At 35.8% G+C, this 20661-nt stretch overlaps 1 protein-coding gene across 4 annotated transcripts in view; it reads right to left on the bottom strand.

Moving 5' to 3' along the window:
• Nucleotides 1-664: 664 nt before the first annotated feature.
• Nucleotides 665-20661, bottom strand: part of CASD1 (CAS1 domain sialic acid O acetyltransferase 1) — a 24768-nt gene continuing 4771 nt past the window's right edge. For 3 of the 4 annotated variants that reach the window (XM_085310520.1, XM_085310519.1, XM_085310518.1), the window contains 14 exons: nucleotides 20421-20483; nucleotides 19034-19078; nucleotides 16752-16875; nucleotides 14834-15048; nucleotides 13397-13822; nucleotides 12903-12992; nucleotides 12171-12290; nucleotides 10433-10589; nucleotides 8723-8802; nucleotides 7788-7889; nucleotides 6144-6284; nucleotides 5539-5616; nucleotides 4173-4265; nucleotides 665-3105 (listed from right to left, as the gene is read on the bottom strand). In XM_085310520.1, the coding sequence (XP_085166646.1) occupies nucleotides 2839-3105; nucleotides 4173-4265; nucleotides 5539-5616; nucleotides 6144-6284; nucleotides 7788-7889; nucleotides 8723-8802; nucleotides 10433-10589; nucleotides 12171-12290; nucleotides 12903-12992; nucleotides 13397-13822; nucleotides 14834-15048; nucleotides 16752-16875; nucleotides 19034-19078; nucleotides 20421-20483 (2001 nt within the window). In that variant the 3' untranslated portion in view covers nucleotides 665-2838. Of the gene's footprint in view, nucleotides 3106-3428; nucleotides 3568-4172; nucleotides 4266-5538; nucleotides 5617-6143; nucleotides 6285-7787; nucleotides 7890-8722; nucleotides 8803-10432; nucleotides 10590-12170; nucleotides 12291-12902; nucleotides 12993-13396; nucleotides 13823-14833; nucleotides 15049-16751; nucleotides 16876-19033; nucleotides 19079-20420; nucleotides 20484-20661 lie in introns of all 4 variants that reach the window. The other variant, XR_014896530.1, reaches the window with a different exon arrangement.

Genomic DNA, 20661 nt, shown 5'->3' with positions numbered 1-20661 from the left:
TATAATGATGCCTGAACAACTTCTTGTTATAGTAGTTAATATCATGGACAGCTGCAAAGAATGGTAAATGTTTAAGAATCAAAGAACTGGAGCCAATCATGCAAGGTTTCTGTTTCACTGGGCAAGATGCCCACACAGATGTTGTAAGGATGTTGTAAAGGATGGGTAGTATTCACACCACTTATGTCAGGTGCCCAGCRCAGATGTAATAGCCCCAAAGCCCCAGTATAATCACAAGGGGAACTCTCCTGGAGATTAAATGAAATATACTGCTTYGAATCTTTTGCTTGAGGAGTCCCTCTCTATTAACTAAGTAGCTAAATATAAAGCTAAATTCCTTAACTGAATTAAGACTGCAGAATGGGTTTCCTGATGTTGCCGTGCTGAAGAGAAGTACAGTTCATTCTTGTGCAAAAGCAGAACTTCACCTCCGAGTTTCCTGCCTATTTTAACCCCAATGTTATAGTCATGGCAACTGAGCAGTCTGAAGTGCTGCAGAAGAGTCTTTCTCCCTGCACTGCACCCAAAATCACTTGTGATGTGTAAGTATCTTCCCTTTGAAAGTAAGTATTTGAAGAAACAGTATCCAGAATATCACTTTGGAGAAACTCTGCAATACTAATCTGTAATTTAAGGCAGGCATAACAGTGAACTGCAGCCCAGCTAGAGTCAAACAATAAAAAGCTTTACTTAATTGATGCTCCTCCCAGTACAAAAATAAGCATCCACAGCACATTTATTTAATGTTTAAATTACTTCATAGTTTCACATAACCTTAAAAGAAAATACATTTTTCCCACATACAGCAAACAAGTGCATTAATTCAAACATTAAAAATAAATCTTTTAACCAAATCTGTACAACTGATAAATAAAACTGTATCTACAATACTTAGCTTGTGAAAAACAAAACAAAAAAATACCCCTTAAACTCACAGTTCTTCCTTGCTTYTAATGCTGGTATAGGTGAAGGTTATGCATTTTATCCACAACCACAGCATTCACCTATACCATTTCTTTCAGTAATTCAAATGTACTGAAAAATGAAGATAACTTCCCAAACATTGGAAATAATGTACACAAATTAACGAATAGTTATCTTTCCAATAGCTTATCAAAATAGCTGGCTGACTTAGCAAAATTGCTCAATAAATCAATCTTGGGACAGTTGAATGAATATTTTTTTCTTTTTCTGATTGAATGGACCCATCTTCCTTAAGGTATTTTATTTTCTATTACAAAATTTGAAGCCATTCTTTCACAGAAATTACTTTGCAGTCATTTTTGGCTGCAAGTCTGAATTCCTTTTTTCAACTGAGATAACATCAAAAACATGCATGTGTTGGAATATATACAGTATAAATTAAGATCTTGTTTAAAATTACATATAATTGCACATATGCTTGGAAAACAATACTGTATTCATTTTTCAACTGTTAAAAAGTAATCAGTAGAAGCAACTGAAGCTTAGAGCATTACTGAAACCGAAACCACAAACAAGGAAGGAATCATCCTAACTCCACTGAATCAGTAAAACTTAAACTACAACCTGGCACTTCCACATGGAAGTGCTATTTCTTTCATTTTTACTTTTTATACCAAAGGAAAGAGTTAAAACTGGGTTGAGTTCKATCTGTGGTAATGAAAGATGGGCACTGCCAGACAGCGTGGGAAAACAGGTTCAGTCAAACAGCTTRTCTCATTCAAATTTTAAGAGTCTGAACTAGCTGCATGTAACAGGAACACCACTCAATCCTCATCCTCATGATATCAACAGATTGACTTCTATCCTTTGAAATGAAAATATTATTACAGGATAGAATATGGTACCAGTTTCCTAGTGAGACCTAGTTCAAAGTCACCTACAAACTCAGAGACAGGTTCAAAAATGAATGTTCCCCTGCTCTTCCTTCCCTGTAAGATCTGAAGAAGTGGGTATGATGGTATTTCATCTGACTGTGAAACGATGGAAGTTTTCCAGAACGTCTCAATATTCAACWGAGTCTCTGCAAACTATTCGTCTGTTTTTTCACTGGGATTCTACAGAGAACYGTAAAAGTTAAATGAATTAGTGGAAAACTTACTAAAAAGCAAACAATTCTAGGAAAAATCAAAATAMATTTGCCTATATATCTGTAACAATAATTTAATTTTAGAATTCACCATATTTGCTGAAAATGTCTTAAAAAACCCACAAAACATTATGTAAACTTGGGTATAATCTTAAATCACTAAACTGGTGATGACTTTTCGTTTCAATGTATAAAGAGCTTCATATAGCACATACTAGCTGCATTGAAAATACTCATTCCAAAACAAGAAATTATGATTTTTTTTTTAGAAAAATACCCTAGATTACCAGAGAAGTAATTTCTTGTTTCACATCAGCCAAAGGTAACCATTGACTAAGGATCACAATTTTGCTCTCTTTTTATAAAAACAGTTCCTTGATGAGAGCGATTGCAGTATGTTATGTATATGCAGTATACTAGTAAATATCCACCATTCAGTCTGTTGTCCCAAGKTAAAGTTAATTCCATGATACCATATGGTATTGCTAAACCATCTAACTTCACTTCTTCATGTTACATTTAAGYAGATATGTAAACAGAAATTTATATCCAGTAGAAAAGACTTAATTTCACATGCAATTCTGTACAGTGCATTCCTGTTCCTCAGATTCTTTGAGAGAAGGTGGCTATTTCCACACAAAATATGTACATTTYCACTATATACATTTTCCACACACTTTGTTTAAATGTCTTCTTGTACCTCCATTTGAGTATTTTCAGGCAGACACAAAGTAAACCTGAAGAAAGTTTTCAAGAACGTTTTTAAGTTAATGCCTCGACTGATCTTGAATGGCTGAGAAGAGTAGTAGTCCAGAAAAAAATCCAGCTATGCATAGCAACCTTTTCAGCAGAGTTGGGTTATCTTTAGGAACAACAATCTGTGCTAGATCGTTAGTGATCTGAGAAATCTCATGTGCCACACACACAAATATGAAAGTGCTGACCATAATGTTAAGCATTGGATATCCAGGAATGAGCACCAAAATCCCCTTCGTGTCTGCTGCCAGCCAAATGTGGTATTGGCAGATGAAAAGCTAAAAGGAAAACAGAGAGGCTTTTAAAACACTTTTATATAAGCCCCCCCATATATAATTCTAACTGCTGCATCAGCTGACACAATGTGCTTCTGTGCGTGTCAGACACTAATAATTAAGTAATGTATTTTGCAAAATTTTATTCCACATGTCTTTGCTATGAGCCACCCGAGATGAGGCACAGCAATTGCCCTGGCCCGTGCTACTAGTCTGTTGTAGTACACAGCAAAACAGGTTAGCTAGCCCGTAAACCAAACAGGGGCTGGGGAAGCATCGTTCACACTATGTCAGAACAGAGGAGGAATACGCCTGTGGTCAGTTACCATGTCTCTGCAGACAGGCCTCTTAACATGCCTGCAAAGAAAAGGTAATGCCTTCACTGCTGATGAATGCAAAGGCCCCTGAAACTGGTTATTCGGCACCTTAAAGTTCAGCAGGAATCTCAATGGTGAAAATATGATCCTTTAAAATAAATTTAGAAATCATGTACATATATTTGGTATTACAGCGAGTTCTTCCTACAAGTTCTTCTTCCTTTTTAAAGTATTTTTTGTCATACAGTAAAATTAACCATTTCATGTTACTAAATAGCAGATAAAATGGAAAGCTAAGAATTCCCACTTTTTCAAAATATACAGTCAATGGAACAAAAAAGTACCCATATAACATCTGCTTTAAGAATTGTTTTGCTGGTAAAATTGTATTTGTTTATTAACAAAGCAAAGCTTTCTATGGCAAACACATTTGTAAGTGTTCTTCTGCTAGTTAGTATAATTCATGATAATTCTTGAACTTACTTAAATTTTATTCTCTAATTGCAGCCACTTTATTGCTTACCCCAGCATTAAATCCCTACCCCCACAACCCTAAACTCACCCTCAAACCAGCATAAGCAATAAGATCGCTGTTGTGAGACTATTTCTGCTACTGTTTTTAAGTGCACACAGAAGCTACAATGCTAAAGTTAAACACTATTATGTATAATACTATTTATTTATTATATTACAATTTGCATAATACCACCAGACATTCCCAAGCTGAAATTCACTGCACTTCGTTCTACTTACCTCTAAAGAAATTTTGCCAAACCAGGCAAAGAATGAGCTGTATACAGAGCGGACGTATCCAGGAATGTTCCTGATGAGAATGAAAGCTAAAATCTAAGAAGAAAGGTGACTGGGTGAAAAGTAGCCCTCAGATAACACACTAATAAGTTTACACATTGTCACTGTCTAAAAAGTGCGTGGCAAAAATATTTTGTTAAATTTTCCTTAAAATCTAATAAATATGTAAAATAGTCATACTCAAGTAGTTTATACTTAACAGATTAGGACTTGCACTTGCAAATCTCTTGCTTGTCTCACAGCATAGGAAGTCACATAGAGGTTTTGTAGAATCATGATGTTGATACGTATTAGTATGCACTTACAAGGCACAGTCACAGAACATGTTATACCGTGCCAGCCTAAAATAAAGGTGGCCACAAATGCAAGACCATTCTCAGTTTTCAAAGAGAGGATGGCAAGACTGACAAAATTAATATCAAAATACTAAGTAACACATGCCATCCYGCAAAAAAGCAGGAGAAGGGGAAGGATTCATGGGTAAATAGGGGGAAGGATACACAATAAAAGACAAAATCTAATTTAACCTAATCTATGAAAGACAAAAATCTAACTTTAACACAACCACAGGCATCCCCCTGTTGCTCACCTCGTTGCCTTCCAAAAGCATGCCCCCTCAAGCCTCCCCAGCAAACAGAGCCCCATAGCTCTGTTACTACACTAATGCCTCCCAAATGCTCATGTTCCCCTACAACTCCCTTCTTTTTCCACTGCTAAGCAATTAATCTAAAGTTGGTTTTGGACTTAGAACAGTGCTAGAGGGGACAGAGGGTCTACAGCTCTCYTTGCACACTATGTGCATTTACTGTGTGTGGAGGAAAGAGGGAGCCCCTGGCCCCAAAGCCCTGTACGCTCTTCGCGGCTTGGTCCCATTCTGCAGCAGATCTTGGTGCTGCTGCCCCAGCTTGTGCTGCCCAGGAAGACCCAGCTCCCCGGAGAGTCCACTGGTGCAGCTAATAGCCTCAGCAGACCCTCACTTGATATCCTGCCCTATAAAGTAACACACCTACGACACCTACGTAGATAGGAATGTTATCTGCGTACATCAGTACAATGGTTACTGTGCATATGCCATGTACACYAAGGACAGCAAGGTTAATCAAGAAACATAACCACAATATGTGATTTCAGTGCTAAAGGCAATAAAGAAAAGGCAGCAGTGTCGTAAATCCTTTCTCACTTCCAGACAGGAAAATGAAGCTATTCTATGTTAAAATTCTATGTTAAGGCAAAAATACTGTTTTTAAAAAACAWTTAAAAATAAGAACAGTCTTGATGCTGTAATTGTAAGGAAAAGGAATGTACTTACCTGCACAACAGAAACACAAGGATGCAGTTCATTGCAGTCATTTTTGTTTTTACAGCTACTAGCCCAAACAGAGTAGSTCTAAAAGATACAAAAATCACTCTATGCAATATTATAAGTACGATCTCAAAATGAAACAACATACAAGCTATTTTGAAATGCTTCAGCAGTAGAGTCACTGAAATGTGGTACAAGAATAGAACAGCACTGTGCTTAGTTGTGTGTCTCTCTCAAATTCTTCTTTGCAACTGATGAATACCATAATTATTTATACCCTAAGATACAAAAATACTGTTGACAATTTATTCATCACAGACAAGCAATCAAGAGTAAGGAGCTGCATTATCTACCATATTGTTTCTAAGATGCGACTTTTTTGTAATCTTTGCAATGATCTGAAAAAGTAATGGTATTTTCATCTCGATTTGACTGAAAGGAAAAAATACTTTAGGGAGTAACTAGGTAGGGCTGTGCACAAAACAGCTGAAATATTCTCAGAGCAAAAGCTGATTTTTTTGAATCAACGTACATTCTAAACAAGAACTGCAAATAAGCTGACTCTTTAGAGATTTACAAATCTGATTATACTAATTATTCTAGGTACTTACCAAAAAGCATACAAGTGAAATAAATAACAAAACATTTGAAATTCTGCTGGAGAAAAGAGGCTCTCCCTTTCCTTCTGAAAGCACCTGACGTTTCTGCAATGTGAGATAAATAAAAGCAAACAGCATCCCATGAAACACCACCTGTAAAAGACAAAAAGGATGCAATGACTATTTCATGTCTTTTACCCGTGCTTCRGGTACAAACTCTTACGTTACTTAACAGAGATGCTACAGTTGAAGCTATTTTTGAATTTGATGTTCCAGTGGGTTGTTTATTGTAAGACTAAGCTCCATCTACCTTGTATTTGCAAATGTCTGTCAAAGCCTTTCATGTCTGGAAGTGAGAAAGGATTTACAACACTGCTGCCTTTTTTATTGCCTTTAGCACTGAAATCACATATTGTGATTATGTTTCTTGATTAACCTTGGTGTCCTTGGTGTATATGCACCATACGCACAGCTATTCCATCAAAGCCTACCGGTCAGAAGTTCCTTGCCCAGATTTACTCTAACAAACAAAAATAGACTTCCTACACTAAGTTGTTACAAGCTGCATTTTCAACTAAGTTTCAAAATGAAGAATAGAGTACTCTAACTAATGCTTCACAGAGCATTAAACACATGACAACGAAATTTCAAGAGGCTTTCAAGTACCTACTATTCTCTTTGCAATCTCTGTCAGCACTGAAAGGGGCTTTCTCTGGGGAAAAACCATGAGTCTCTTTGGCCTTCTCCCAACTTGGCAGGTGAAAACATTCAAGAAACACTACAARTGCTTTCCTCTCTCACAAAGAGAATTATTCAATAGTGTTTTATAATGTTACGCCAAGTTCTCATTAGCTAGCAACAAGATGCGGTTTCAGGCCCATGCAGTACTTGTTTTCTGTATTTATTTTGGGTCTTCCTCTTTAGCAGCATCACAGAGTATGTGCTGTTCATAACCAACAGAGCTCTACATCTGAAACGTTACTAAACAATGCAGTTTGGGTTATGCAAAAAAGTTTAAGTTACTAAAAACACCTGAGGGGACAGTGTGCTGCCCTCCCCCCCCAGGTTAAGGCTAAGGTTAGCATGTGGATGCTTTTCTCTTATACCCTCCATTCACCTTTCCAAAAAGGCAAAAACAGAGAAGTGTCTCTCTCTCCTACCCCCAACATTTTACATGACAATAAGGGGGAAGAAAACACTTTCCTACCATAAAAACATTTTAAAATATGTATACAAAAGTAAAAATAGTCTGTTTAAAACATTTTTTCATCCTTGGTTTTAACAGAAGTGTTTCTGAGGTTATCTTAAAAGAAATATACCTTTGATTTGATTTTCAAAAAAATTTATTAAGAAAGCCACCATAATAATTTGGCAGCACCAAAATTTCTGTTTGAGATACAACTGAAAAAAAAAAGACCTTTATTTTTTAAAGTAACTAAGCCGGATCCAGCAGCAAGTCATAATCTATCTTTTAAGCAAGGATTTGACAGACATTTGTAAATACAAGGTAGATGCAGCTTAAGTCTTATAATAAACAATCCACTGGAACATCAAATTCCTACCTTCTCTGGAGACAGAGAAAGCAAAACAAAACCCAACTCCATATGAAAAAATATGCTTAAAATACCATTATAAATTTATATGAACTTTACATACATAGCGATCTAACTTCCATCTAAACCACCATTCATAGACATTCCCATTCAGTTCAAAACACTTGGACAACGGCCAAAAAGAAAATATCTTCTCAAATGTACCCTGTAAAAAAAAAAAAAAGAAAACAGGGAAGAAGTATTAACACTGATTTCAGCTGCATTTCCTAAATTTAAACCAATTCAGTAGTAGTCTTTTAGTATTACCACGTTTCTATTTCATCAGTTCAAATCATCTGAGCTATGTGACCTTACCAAAATAACTGGTTTCTCTACAAAAATAAAACCCACCCAAGCAACCTTCTCCTCCCCCCCTACAAAGCCCACTTTCCCAGATCAGAGAAATCTTCCTTTTTGTTTCCCATTGACGAAGGTATTTGCATTCTCACCTTTCGCTTTGTGCTGTAGGCTTAAAGGGAGAGAACAAATCACGTGTTGGAATAACAAATGCATATTCTTCAGAAAACTACAGTATTCTGCCTTTACAGCTCTGCTCTTATTTCTCTGTCAAGYATGCTTACAGTAAATGTACTGTAAGTCACGAATTCAAATGAGACCTGGGCGTTTGCTAACATTATTAGTCTTTAACACCAGGGCTCAAAGGACGCAGATGTCTATACCCCCATATGCTCTCAGATTCAAAATGAGTAACGTTAAGCAGATTCAAGAAACCCCCGTAAGCACAGACCTTCATTTTTATTAAGTCTGCAACAGTACGCTGAAATCAAAATGTCTAGTATTAGAAAGAAATGAGTAAGATACAGAATTAAGGTTATTTCTAGCATCCATACCTATTCAAGTATGACAGTATGAAAGGTTCCTTTTTTTTTTCTGTATTTATGACACAGTAGCAAATATTCAAGTCATGAGCAGCATTAAAAAGTAAATGTAGGTAATATTATTAATTTTTAATGATACAAATATTCAAAATTCACAAACCTGAGAATATGACAGAAAATATATACATATGAGTAAGCAAATCAGTTTCAGCAGTAAACCAAAGTGCCAGAAGCAGTTCCCTGAGGAAGACACAAATTAATCAATATTCAGTCACCAGTTTTTCAATAGCAAAAGCAATGACTCATGTAATAATAGTTGCCAGTTACGTAGTGCAGATATGCTTAGTAATACCTACAGTCAGAAATAAGTATTCAAATATTACCCGCAATATTTTACCACCATCTATATATTACACTTTAAATTTTACCTCAAGCAATTACAGTAGACATTCCCAGTAATCAAAAACCTATTAATTAGGCCTCATGTACAAAACAGGGACAACATGCATACAGTAAGAGAYAGAATTTAGCTGTACAAATGGAAACACTATTTTAAAGCCTCTGCTTCCCCAAACATTCTGCACATGCAGTTCTTATTCTAGCTGAACATAGCCCCGTGTCCCCAGACTAACATTTTGTTATATGTAATAACTAAAGTATATATTATTCAACTGTACAGCTTATACTAGGAGCTGTACTGCAAAGTTCAACTGCTGCTCATTAAGGACAGGTATCTTGCAAAGCAAGGCAAGCCAGAGGAACTGCTCCTCAAAGCTGCTAACTGATGTTAAACTCTACCCAAGCCTCAGCACTGCAGTGGAGAAATCATCTCCCTCTCTTGCCACATAAACTGGCAGCTGTAAACAGGAACATAAACAAGTGAAAGTCATCACTGATGGATTCTCTAGTTTCACAATAAACTATGGCTCTGAGGTACACAACTGTCACTTCTCTGTATCTGGAACAGAAGTGCCTTTGTAGGAAAAAATATCAGAATTATTTGCCTTCTGGATATTCTATTAATGTATCATACATAATATATATAGAATATGTATATAGATTTATACACACACACACACACACGTACTGTATTTCTACAGTATCTATTCCTAGCATGAATCTGGTGTGTTTCATTGTCATCTCTGCAGATTATATAAAATCTGGATATTACTAAATCAGTAGGGAAGAAGGATCCAAACTTGCAAGGTTACCAGTTCTAATTTAGATAAATTAAATAATCAAGTATTTACCACATGATGACAGCCCTTCAATGAATTGTGATGCATGAAACAAAGTGGGGTTTCACTTCAATTTTTGTTTACAATACTCACCTCACAAAAAATACTTCTGACAGTACACTTAATCTGAGATAACAGAGACTGAGATAACAACCCCAAGCTCTGATTTGGGAGCGTATGATCCAACTAGTTACTAAGTAGTAAACGTGTTGGCAAGGCAGACTGGGAGAAGTCTGGAGGATCCCTGTTTGTGCCTACCTGTCCATATGCTACAGCAAAATCTCAACTATTATAGAAACTGTAACCTATGTTTTTAGCTTGCAATCAATAATTCTACAACTCCTGAAAAAAAAAACATTTCTGACAGCCAAAACCCCAATAAAAAATTCTAATCTTCTAATCTGACAGTTTAACCAGAGATAGATACGGTCTAGTTACCAACTGTTCAATTTTTCAACTGACATATAATTCATATATAACAAACTATTTCTTTTAACAGCTGTTTAATATATTTGTATTAAGTTACAAAGAGACTGAGACCTACTAACAATAAAGTCCACATGGCTAATTAGCTATAGGAACAGGCAAATGTTCTATAGTAGAATGTAAAAAAAAAAAAAAAAGAATCCTACCATTTGCTGTCTTCTGGACTATCTGAGGCCATATAGCTAAGGTGACATAAATGATCATAAACCAAACAGTGACTAATGGCACAAAGTAGTAGAACTGGTAAGGTCGGTCCATCACTATACACAGTACCACAACCAAGAAATTGAGACGGAATAAAACCTGGAAGAGAAGAGAAGACTATATTCCCATTTACGATATACTAACCAGGAGGGGGACCTGAGAGAGATGGGGAGGGAGAGCTGAGAGACTTTTCATTAGTACTGTATGAAAATATGTTAGTATTTTATATTTCACATGCTGATCACATTTCAGTTGGAAGATGGATCTTGGGGAGTATCAGCAATGCAAGGAGTCTGCAGGCTGGTTACCTGGTAGGGGACCAGTCCTGCCCTGGCCTACCAGGGTAGCAACATCAACGAGCACAGGCTAAAACAGAGCTTGCCTCAGGCTGGGGACCCACTGCTAAGTGGGCTACCTCAGTTACAGCTCAGGCGGCGTTACCAGTGTTGCAGTTACGCTGTAGTCATATGTTAAATAAGCAGGATGACCTGGGTTATGTAACAGAACGATGTTCATACAACCAGTGCTGGCTTCAACCAATATAACATTCGATAGCAATGGAGTTTTTTTTTTTTTTTTTTTGCTACAGCACAGCAAAAATCCATTTTCTTCATTAACAAAAGTAGGCTCTGTCCAATATTTAATGATATTTTGCTATGTTTTGAAAAAGGTGGCAAATTAATCCAGTGAAGCCTCTTGTTCATGTATTAGCTACCTAATTCCATACAGAAGAGCTGGATACTTGATCAAATAGCAATGTGGAGAGAGTTTCTTTAACAGATCCAATGGTGAGGAAAAGATCCAAAATGCATGCAAATTTTTAAGTTTTCAGAACGTAAGCAAGTGGAAATGATTTCAATATAAACCAGACACAAGACAGTGTTTGTTCCAGCTACAGAAAACCTTGCAGTGCCGGGAACAACAAAACCAGCGTGCTAGGGATYGCTGAATAATTTTATTTGCAAATGAGGTCAAAATAAGAAATTCTGTACACAACAGCACTTCGGATTCACCAAACATTCATATACTTGTAAAAAGAAAACTCTAATATAAACTATTAGTAATTTAAAAAAAACCCACAGAAATATATGAACACCGCGGACTGATATGTTGAGACTAGCCAAGGGAAAGAAAACRAAATTATCTCAAATGGCTAATCTGGGAAAACCACAGTATTTCCCCAAAACAGAGGAGAGCAGATTAAGAGCCATCTACCTTTAGACATCTACCATAACCAGCTTGCCCCTCTTGGAACTCATCAAGAGTCACTGGAGAAACACTCTTCCAGAGGGTGATTCAGAACATCACATCTATATGAATGTGATCACTTTCTGAATAAGCCTCTTACTCACCATTGACTATAGAAGAAACTTAAGAAGATTTACCCAAATAAATCTGGTGACTATCCTTCTTTTCTGCCAGCCCTGACTGCCTGRATCGTTAGTTAATCTCCATTGCTCCACATTGGAAAATAATTATCATGATTTTTTTAAGGTCTACATATGTACATTTTTATATTAGATAAAACTGCTGATTACACAGGCTAACTTAACATTGAAATAATGACTACATTTTGGAATTGCAAATCTTGATGAAATAATCTGATACCATACTATTTAGGTAGTTGGACTACTTTAGTATCTGAACACATTTCTTTATAAAAACAGTAAGTATTCTTACCTGACACACTCTGTATACACCAAAGTCCCCCTTTATCCAAAAATATGAGAAGTGTCCATAACCTGTTTGGAACAGATATGCAGCAACGAGAACTCGAATGTGCATGTACACAGGCAAAAACTGTTGAGAAAAATTAGGTGCCTTTTATAAATGGACATTTAAATGCTTTGGGTTTTCCTATTTTATGCTTTTTCTACATTGCACTAAATCAGGTTATGCTACAAAAAGAAACATTATGCTGCATTTCCTGTTTTTTTTTTACTAAGCTATTTTGTTGACTTTTCAGATATTAAAATCTGAATCTATTTCTTCTGTTCTATCTGTTATTCTACATTTCCATACTCTGTAACCATTTAAGAAACAGTTAAGAAGGGATCTGTGAAAGCTTACTCTTCAGCACTTTCAAATTCTAAATATAAAAAGTGTTGCTAGCAATTAAAAATAAATTGCCATTTTCTATAAAAAGCAAATAGAGGTATATMTTTTCATTAGTAAGTAATGCATAAAATGTTATCAATGACATCCACACTTAAAGGGAGAGAAAAAAAACTAACTCTGCAAATGCCATTTTTAAAAATAAAGGAACAATAATATTAGCTATTTATTCTAATAAAGTCTGGGTAAGTATTTGCACATTTTGTGTCTTAAAGATGAATAAAGCTTCACTTTTCTTTCAAATTAACGTACCCAAATTCCAACCCCACTTAAAAATATGAAATTCAAATCAATTACCGTACTTGCTCCAGAGATATGATAAATCAAAATAACAAGCTGCATCCAGCCTTTCCATTCATCAGTCTGTTCTCTATTTAACACTTTAGTCTAATGCAAAACAAAACAAGAGTGTTGCTATTCCAACAAGTACAACGAACATCTATAAAATGAGGAGAAAAAGTTCAAAACAATAAATCTCTTTATGGGCGGATAGGTCAAAACTGTAAAAGCCTTCTGTGTAATGGACACTGGTGTATTAGACGTTAATGTGGTCTATGCCCTCTTATAACCGAGCTATGCTCACTTAAAACTTGACTGTGTGACAACAGCTAAAAACACTMACCGATATATTTTGAAAAGCTTTACATCTAATTGCATGCTAATATTATAGTGAGACCACTTTTTGCAGGTGAGTTATACACAGTTTGAGAATTTAACTTTCAAAATTTAGCAGTCAGAAATTTACAGTCAAACTGGAAACACTGTAAGTAGGATGTCAGGATGATCATTACCTCTTTGGTATTTTCAGTATAAAATACCCCCAAAACCAAGATATAGATGATTGGTATGAAGAAAGATGAATGTGTATAAAATTTATTTTCCTTCATGAAAAGATTTGCTCTGTCGCACAGATAAAAATAGGTCATGATTAGACCAAGTTTGCAGAAGGAGTGTAACAGCATCTCTAGAGTAGAAACAGTAGGAGTACTGATGGCAGGTTTCTTTTCCTCTCCATTTTCCAAGTCAGGGCATGATTTGTTCTTCCGATAATTATTCCGATGAATTAAATTGATAATTAAATATCCAATAACGGATAAACTAAAAAAACAGAAAGCTAACTTCTGTATCAGCGTGAGAGGAGGCTGAGGTTGGCAGCAAGAGCCATCAATGGGCTTCAAAATCTTATTGCAGTAGACATTCATGAGAATCATTGCATTCTGTCAAAGAAACAGGTATTTTGACAATTACTTTAAAATAAAATAAAAACTTCAGCAGAAGTTTTCTTAAAGTAGATTATGCAATAACAAAAAACACATGCATTTCTCCTGTATAATTATCAAGTTAAAAACTTCACAGTACCCACATATACGTGGTTGCTTTCTGTAGCAGCAGAATCAGAACATGTCTCTCAAACAGGAAGCTGTGTAATTCTCAAGATGAGCAAAAAGATCTAATCCTTATAAAACGAGCTAAAGGGACTAAAAGAAGCTAAAGAGACTATAAATGAAAAATAACTGGCAAGCTTAGGGGCCTAAGGGTGTTTTATTGGTTTTCATTATCACATAGGACAATGAGACCCAAATCTGCACTGAGATGATATTTATTTCATCCAACAATTGAAAGGAACTAACCCCCCCCCCCCCCGGCCCCAAGAAGTGAAACTAAAAGTGACACAGTGTTGGCAGACTCTAACAAAGTTCAGAGAGGTTGAATGCGTGCATATGTGTCAGCAGGTTAAAGATGAAATAAGGAAAAACAGCAGTGGCATGCCATGCAACCAGAAAGGTATCTATCRTTTGTTTTATCGTCCTTTTCGTACTCCTCGCTAAATGGAATTACATGCAAACGTGGCAAAAAATTAAAGACTTAGGAACAAGTTTGGCTTYACAAATCCTTATCACCCTAACTCATTCATGCAAATGAAGGCACAAAACTGGCACCTTGGACTACTCAGGATTCAAAAGATCTAAAAAYTGTGTATTTTTCTTTTACTCATAGAATTAAAATCTAGTTTAAAATAGCTATGTATTAATATATGGAACTATTATGTTTTTAAAAATCTTGTACAGCTGACAGCCCTTCCACCTGCTGGGATCTTTTGAACAAGATTTCCAGAAGAATGTACAGGTCCTTATTAAATTTATGCTGTCAGCCATTTCAGAACATTCATTAAAATCTTGTTTCGTGATCACTGCTTTTTAATGCTGACCAGAGCTAAAAATACTCACTGTTTCTCTGCTTGATTCAGGGAGATGSAGGCCATCTGAAGATTTCATGATAGTTTCTTGTGCTATCAACTTCGATACACTGAACACTTTAACCTTAGCTTTGGAATTTCGGGAGCTGCTGTTCAGAATACGAACAGCTGCTTCATTATAAGCATCTATTTTCTCATTAGTGATCATCTTCCGACCTTCACTCAGCATATCTTCATAAACAGGATCTGAATATGAAAGCACAAAGAATGGGCACATTAATCTTCAACCTAATAAATACATTTGTTTGCTCAAACTGCACAGTCTTAMATTCATTTTGGTAGCTACAATCATTTAACGCTACAGAAAGCAAGCACAATGAGCAATGACTGACTGTTACAGTAACTAGAGTTTTTTAAGATGAAATGTTTTTACTGCCATTCTGCTAATTATGCAAGCATTTCTAGAGGTTAGAAAGTTCTGGACACATACGAATGCTTGCGTGGTTTCCCCAAGACTTTATGCTCCATGATGAGGGAATACGTGCTGGAGCGTACAGCTCTTCCTGCCTCCTCTAAGTAATGGAATCTCCACTGCAAGGATTCCAAGCCAAGAGGATAGAAGACGGGTAGCAGAATATACATACGGAAAAAAATCTCAAAGAACTCGGTTACTGCAGAAGAACATAGTTTCTCATTTTTTAAGCCATAAGCATATTCAACTTGTTCCTGGTGATTCCAATCTAACTAACGGCAGAATCTCAGTTTTTCAGAAGAAGAGACCACCACTTAATTGCTTATAGGCTTCAGAGATTATTTCAAGCATAACACAAAGCTGTACTGAGTTCTAGGTCAAAAGCCTAGTTGGTTATCAACAGGTTGCAATGAAAAGCTTCATAAACTCTCTTTAAACATTTTTAAGAGCTTTATGTTGGTTTACTGCAGCTACCTCATGCCTACTTTTGGATAATAAAAGTCTAAGTATGTCTAGTCTAGTCTAGTCCTATGTGTTTTTCCCTTTATTTGTTCCATTACGGGCATAAAGACATCACAGGTGACTTAAACAGTCTGTATCTTTATCAAYAACACATTGGGACATACCTGACAACTAATTGCTTTTGTTCTAAATAAAGGTGAGTTTGAAAGGAATGCAAAAAGACAAATCTGATGGTTCAGGTAAACCTCTAAAGCTATCTTTGAAAGAACTTAAGATGTGACTGTAAGGGTATATCAGGGTATGTTCCTGCCAGGGCTCAAAATATGCCTGCCTTTCAAACTGAGGTGATAACCACCTAAAATGTTACAGTCGGTGGAAGATAAAAGCACATTCTATCTGTAAGCTCATTTTTGGTGGCAGAGACATGTCTTAGTTTCATTCAAGAAAAGCAAAAGAATGCATTCAAGTTTGGTGCCATAACAAAAACCTCACAGATTGATTTTGAATCATGYTCTGCGACTCCTGAGCTTAACTCATCAATGCTCAGTGTACAGAAGCAAGTTTCATTCTAGAGAATTAAATTCTCTGTATTCTTTAGAATSTATTTATTCATTTTGGACACTCACACAGGATGCACTTGCTGAACCTCTCTATTACTTATATCATCTGAAAAATGAACTGAACAGTCATACAGATGTTTTATGCACTTGTGCTCTTGATCCTCAGGAGGCACATACAGAGCACAGCACAGATAGAATGTCCTGGCATCTTGAGACTGAGATAAAAAGAGTTCAGARGGCAAAAGACTTTGCAGAGAGGGCTTTAAAATCTCCATCACTAGTAACAGCTAGCTAGGTACTAGCTAGATAAGGCTGCAAAAAGGGCCAAATAGGAATCCAACCGACATCCTTTTTGTCTGGAAGCAAGCAATATGGACTAAATTTTCCATATCCCACAAGATATTGATGCAACAGTGACAGTATAAATTGTCATTACCTACTGTTCATTACTTTACCTTGTAAGACCCAGTAAACATCACTACTYTTTGCTAATTTTTCCAAAAGAGGTGCAATCGAAGTGATATTGATTTTATACTGTGTGAGGGCTTCATTGCTGCCATTGTGAATCTTGATAGACCACTGGAAAATTAAATAAAAAAAGATTCAGAACGTGCAAGTCTGAGGATCCTACATTAAACGATTCTGTTTCTCTTTTAGTAGCAATTTTTCACTATTTTYATAATGCCAGCTTGTTCTTTTAGTGTTCATTACTAAACCATTCAAAAATTTCATTCTAGAAGTTAACTGTTTAACCAAATAAATTCAAACAGGCCAATTAAACACAGTCTATGTTATTTAGCTTACTGTATATTTGATTTTCATGAATTATGACKCAAGGTGTTTTAATCACAAGTCTCCTGACTTAAACAATACTGAAGTAGCAGTAACAGTCACAATACATAAGAAACCGGGCCAAATTCGGTAGATTTCACTCTCGCAAAATTCTGACTTCAGCAAGAGACGCATGCCAGCAAAACTTGAAGGYGGTATCAAGTTCTAGCATTTCTAGAGAAGTAACATTTTACAGATATCTATTAAAAAAAAAAAGGCTCGTAAGATTTCTGATTTCACCTTCTATATGAAAGGATTACAAGAATCCTATAACCATCCAAGAATCTCTCCCAGCTTTTAAAAATAATTTCTGTAAGCAATCTATTTGTAGCATTTTTAAACATTATTGTATCTATACTGATTTAGCCAAAGTAGTGGTAATACAGCTGATGCAGCAGATTTTTCAAGTACTTTATTTTTCTGCAAGATCTTAAAATAGGAGGTGTTTATCTTTGGTGAACTGTAGATGTCACTCTTTATGTTTTTATGCATATATATTTGTCTGTAACAAAGCTAAGCATCATATGCATGTTTTTGGTTCATATCTCTTCTGCTATCCACAGGGGACAACATGCTGTGGCTTATATATATACATATATATACATATACAAAATATCTGCTAAATAATTCATTTTACTTTTATATATGTATATATGATGATAAATAAATGAATTATTTAACAGAGTCCCATAGTTTTGCAACCTGGGTTTCTGTGTCCCAGAACACAATCTGCATCTTGTCTATAAAATAAGATAATGACTCATGTTCATAAAATATGCTAGATTCGAGAAGTAAGCAGAGATATTCTCAGCTTACTAAGCTTCTTAAAGCCCAATACATTTATGTGGATCCTACAGAGGAAGAGCATTTGCGGGTTTCACCTGTACAGAAACTGAACTCTCCAGAGAATTTTTGACTACATCAGGAAAAGCATGCAGAGATGTGCACAGAAAAATATTTAACCTTCACGTAAAATATTAGCCYATCCAGGAATTTCCAGATGGGTAGAACACCTAACTTGTCTCTAAACCAAACTGCTTTCAAAAGATTTTCTTTAAAATGCTATATTTCCCTTTCCCTGCACCCCCCTCCCATCGATAAGAAATTATAATGGCTAATTCCTTTCAAATTTCACTTCAAAAAAATCTGGAAGTAGAGGTTACTAAATGTGAAAGTTAATGAGCAGCAGTCATTATCAACTCTCACTCCCAGTACCAACTGGCTACCAGAACAGACTAGTTGGAAGAGGCTGTTGAATTATCATYACTGGGAGTTTTAAAGAACTGGTTAGATAAACTCTTGTCAAGTATGATGATCTTGCCTTGTGCCAAACTGATGGGTTAGAGGACCTCTTCAGGTCTTTGTCAGTCTTTTTTTTTCTGTGATGCTGAAGCCTAAAGCAGCGCTGGAACCTTCCGGTGGGAAAAGATTCAGGATTTGCAATAGCTTATTCTAGATTTTCCTGTGAAACTTTTTGCCGATATGTAAATCTAAGAGAAGTGTGGGAGCCTCTGAAGAGCATTCCCAGATTGGGCCATCCTCAAAAGCAGTATTTTGTGACTGAAAACATAGTTAATTAAACATGTATCTCAGTTAATATGTAAGTTCTTTTATTTAGTGCTTTTTATGAATAATCTGGTTTTCACARGGAATCTTATTATCCGAAACACAGAATTATCTGTGTTTCAAGCTWATCAAAGCATCAAACATTAAGTATTGTACACCACACAGCTATAGTAAAGTACATTTGATATTTTAGAATTGTTTTTAATAAACAAAAAAACTCAGAGCAWTTTTTATTGTAAATTGGGACAAAAACTTCATCTTGCCATCAGGTTGACAGCCTAAAAGTTATCCTGCTAGAACTTCCTTCCTTACAAAAATGTCTAGCAAATGTATAGCTTACCGTGGCCGCTCCTGCTACAATTATATGAGGTTTTGCCGTGGCAGCCTACRTCATAAGGTAGAAAGAAATTAGTTTAAAAGTATTCACAAATTACACTCATTATTAAGTATACTGAGTAGGTTAATTAAGACTCATATCTTAATTAACTGTGACTCAACTTGTCCATCAGTTAACAGGTACAAATGAATAGATCACAGATACATTACAAAGAACATCAACTTGTGAAGCACTGAAATTTTCACATGATAGAATCCACAAAGATAGAAAGCAGGAATAAGCACTCACAATCATTATCAACTTGGTAATATAAGTTCTCTTTAAAAGAGTACACCTCCTCCTAAGATCAAGTCAACTTTAAATCACACTACTGAAGTACATTTTCTCTACACATCTCGTGCGTTCTCGAACATCTCTATATGAGTTGTTTTRAAGATCAAAGTGAGGCCATTGTGAAAACAGAACAAAGACAATGGACTGTCATTGCCCAAGAAGTTTAAAAGTTAAGTCTAAGATAAGGAACAGAACATGCACACAAACAGAAGAGCACAAGGAAACAGAAAATTTCAATAGTAAGTTTTGTCTTCAATCAGCAAGGATTTAACAGTTCTCAAACATTTGTATTAATCATAGAAAATCAAATCTGAAGGTTAAATTTGTCTATCTTGATAGAAGGAGTCTYGCAGGAATGAAGAATAGGATAACAAAAGGATCACCACAGGCTGTTACTAGATAATTCCAGACCATTCACAAGCCAGCAAAGGAAGAAACCCTCATTGAAAATTAGTTGCCATTCTGTAAATATTTTACTCATTATACAGTAACATAARCAGTTCATCAGTAAATGTATACTGAGCAGCATGACCATTTATAAGTGAAAYGGTTGTATAAAATAACTAGTATATGATTTCAGAGTATTATTGAAAAATCAAAGCACTCTACACATTTTCCAAATTGCTCATGTTCTTCAGCTTAGATCACTCAATAGGAATATAAAAATTTCTCCTGAACTAAAAGCAGAGCCATAACTGAAACAGAACAAGAAGTGTGGCAAATCGTAGTAAAATCCTTTCAGCTCCTAACAGGATGGGTCAAACTCCCGCTAGGAAATAGGATTTGTTTTTGGTTTTTTTTTTCATCCAAACAGTCACCCTTTAGAGACCTGGAGATACCAGAAAAAAATATGCCAGTAAACACTCCCCTTTCTTTATTTTTCTGTCATTTTTCAGATCTCTGGTACATAACTGAGTGAATATTTATGACTTGCTGCAGTTATTGCTAAGAGTTCAATCCTTTGTTCAGTTACAGTGGTGCATATGAAAATGAAAGAGGTAACATTCTTCAGTTAGTTGCTGTATWTTCCTAAAGTAAATATATTTTCATAACAAACCTCAGTCCAAGATTTGATACGCTGTCTCATAGAGCCATTAACTTCYGGATACCACAGAAAATCCTGTAAAACAAATGCAGATATACTTTGTAAGCATTAACATAAGCAATAGATTAATAACAAAAATTCAGAAAACTGAATTAACTAAGTAATTCAACTGTGAAGGAAAACTGCATGGCCCAGAGAGATTTCCTTTTTAATTAGCATGAAAAGCCTGACATCTCGGGGGGGGGGGGGGGGG

This window comes from Rhea americana, unplaced genomic scaffold, assembly GCF_003343005.1.
Source record: "Rhea americana isolate MKP2758 unplaced genomic scaffold, rheAme1 scaffold_32, whole genome shotgun sequence".
NCBI classification, from domain to species: Eukaryota; Metazoa; Chordata; class Aves; order Rheiformes; family Rheidae; genus Rhea; species Rhea americana.
Note: the sequence above shows the minus strand (reverse complement) of the source record. Positions and strands in the feature narration are given on the sequence as shown.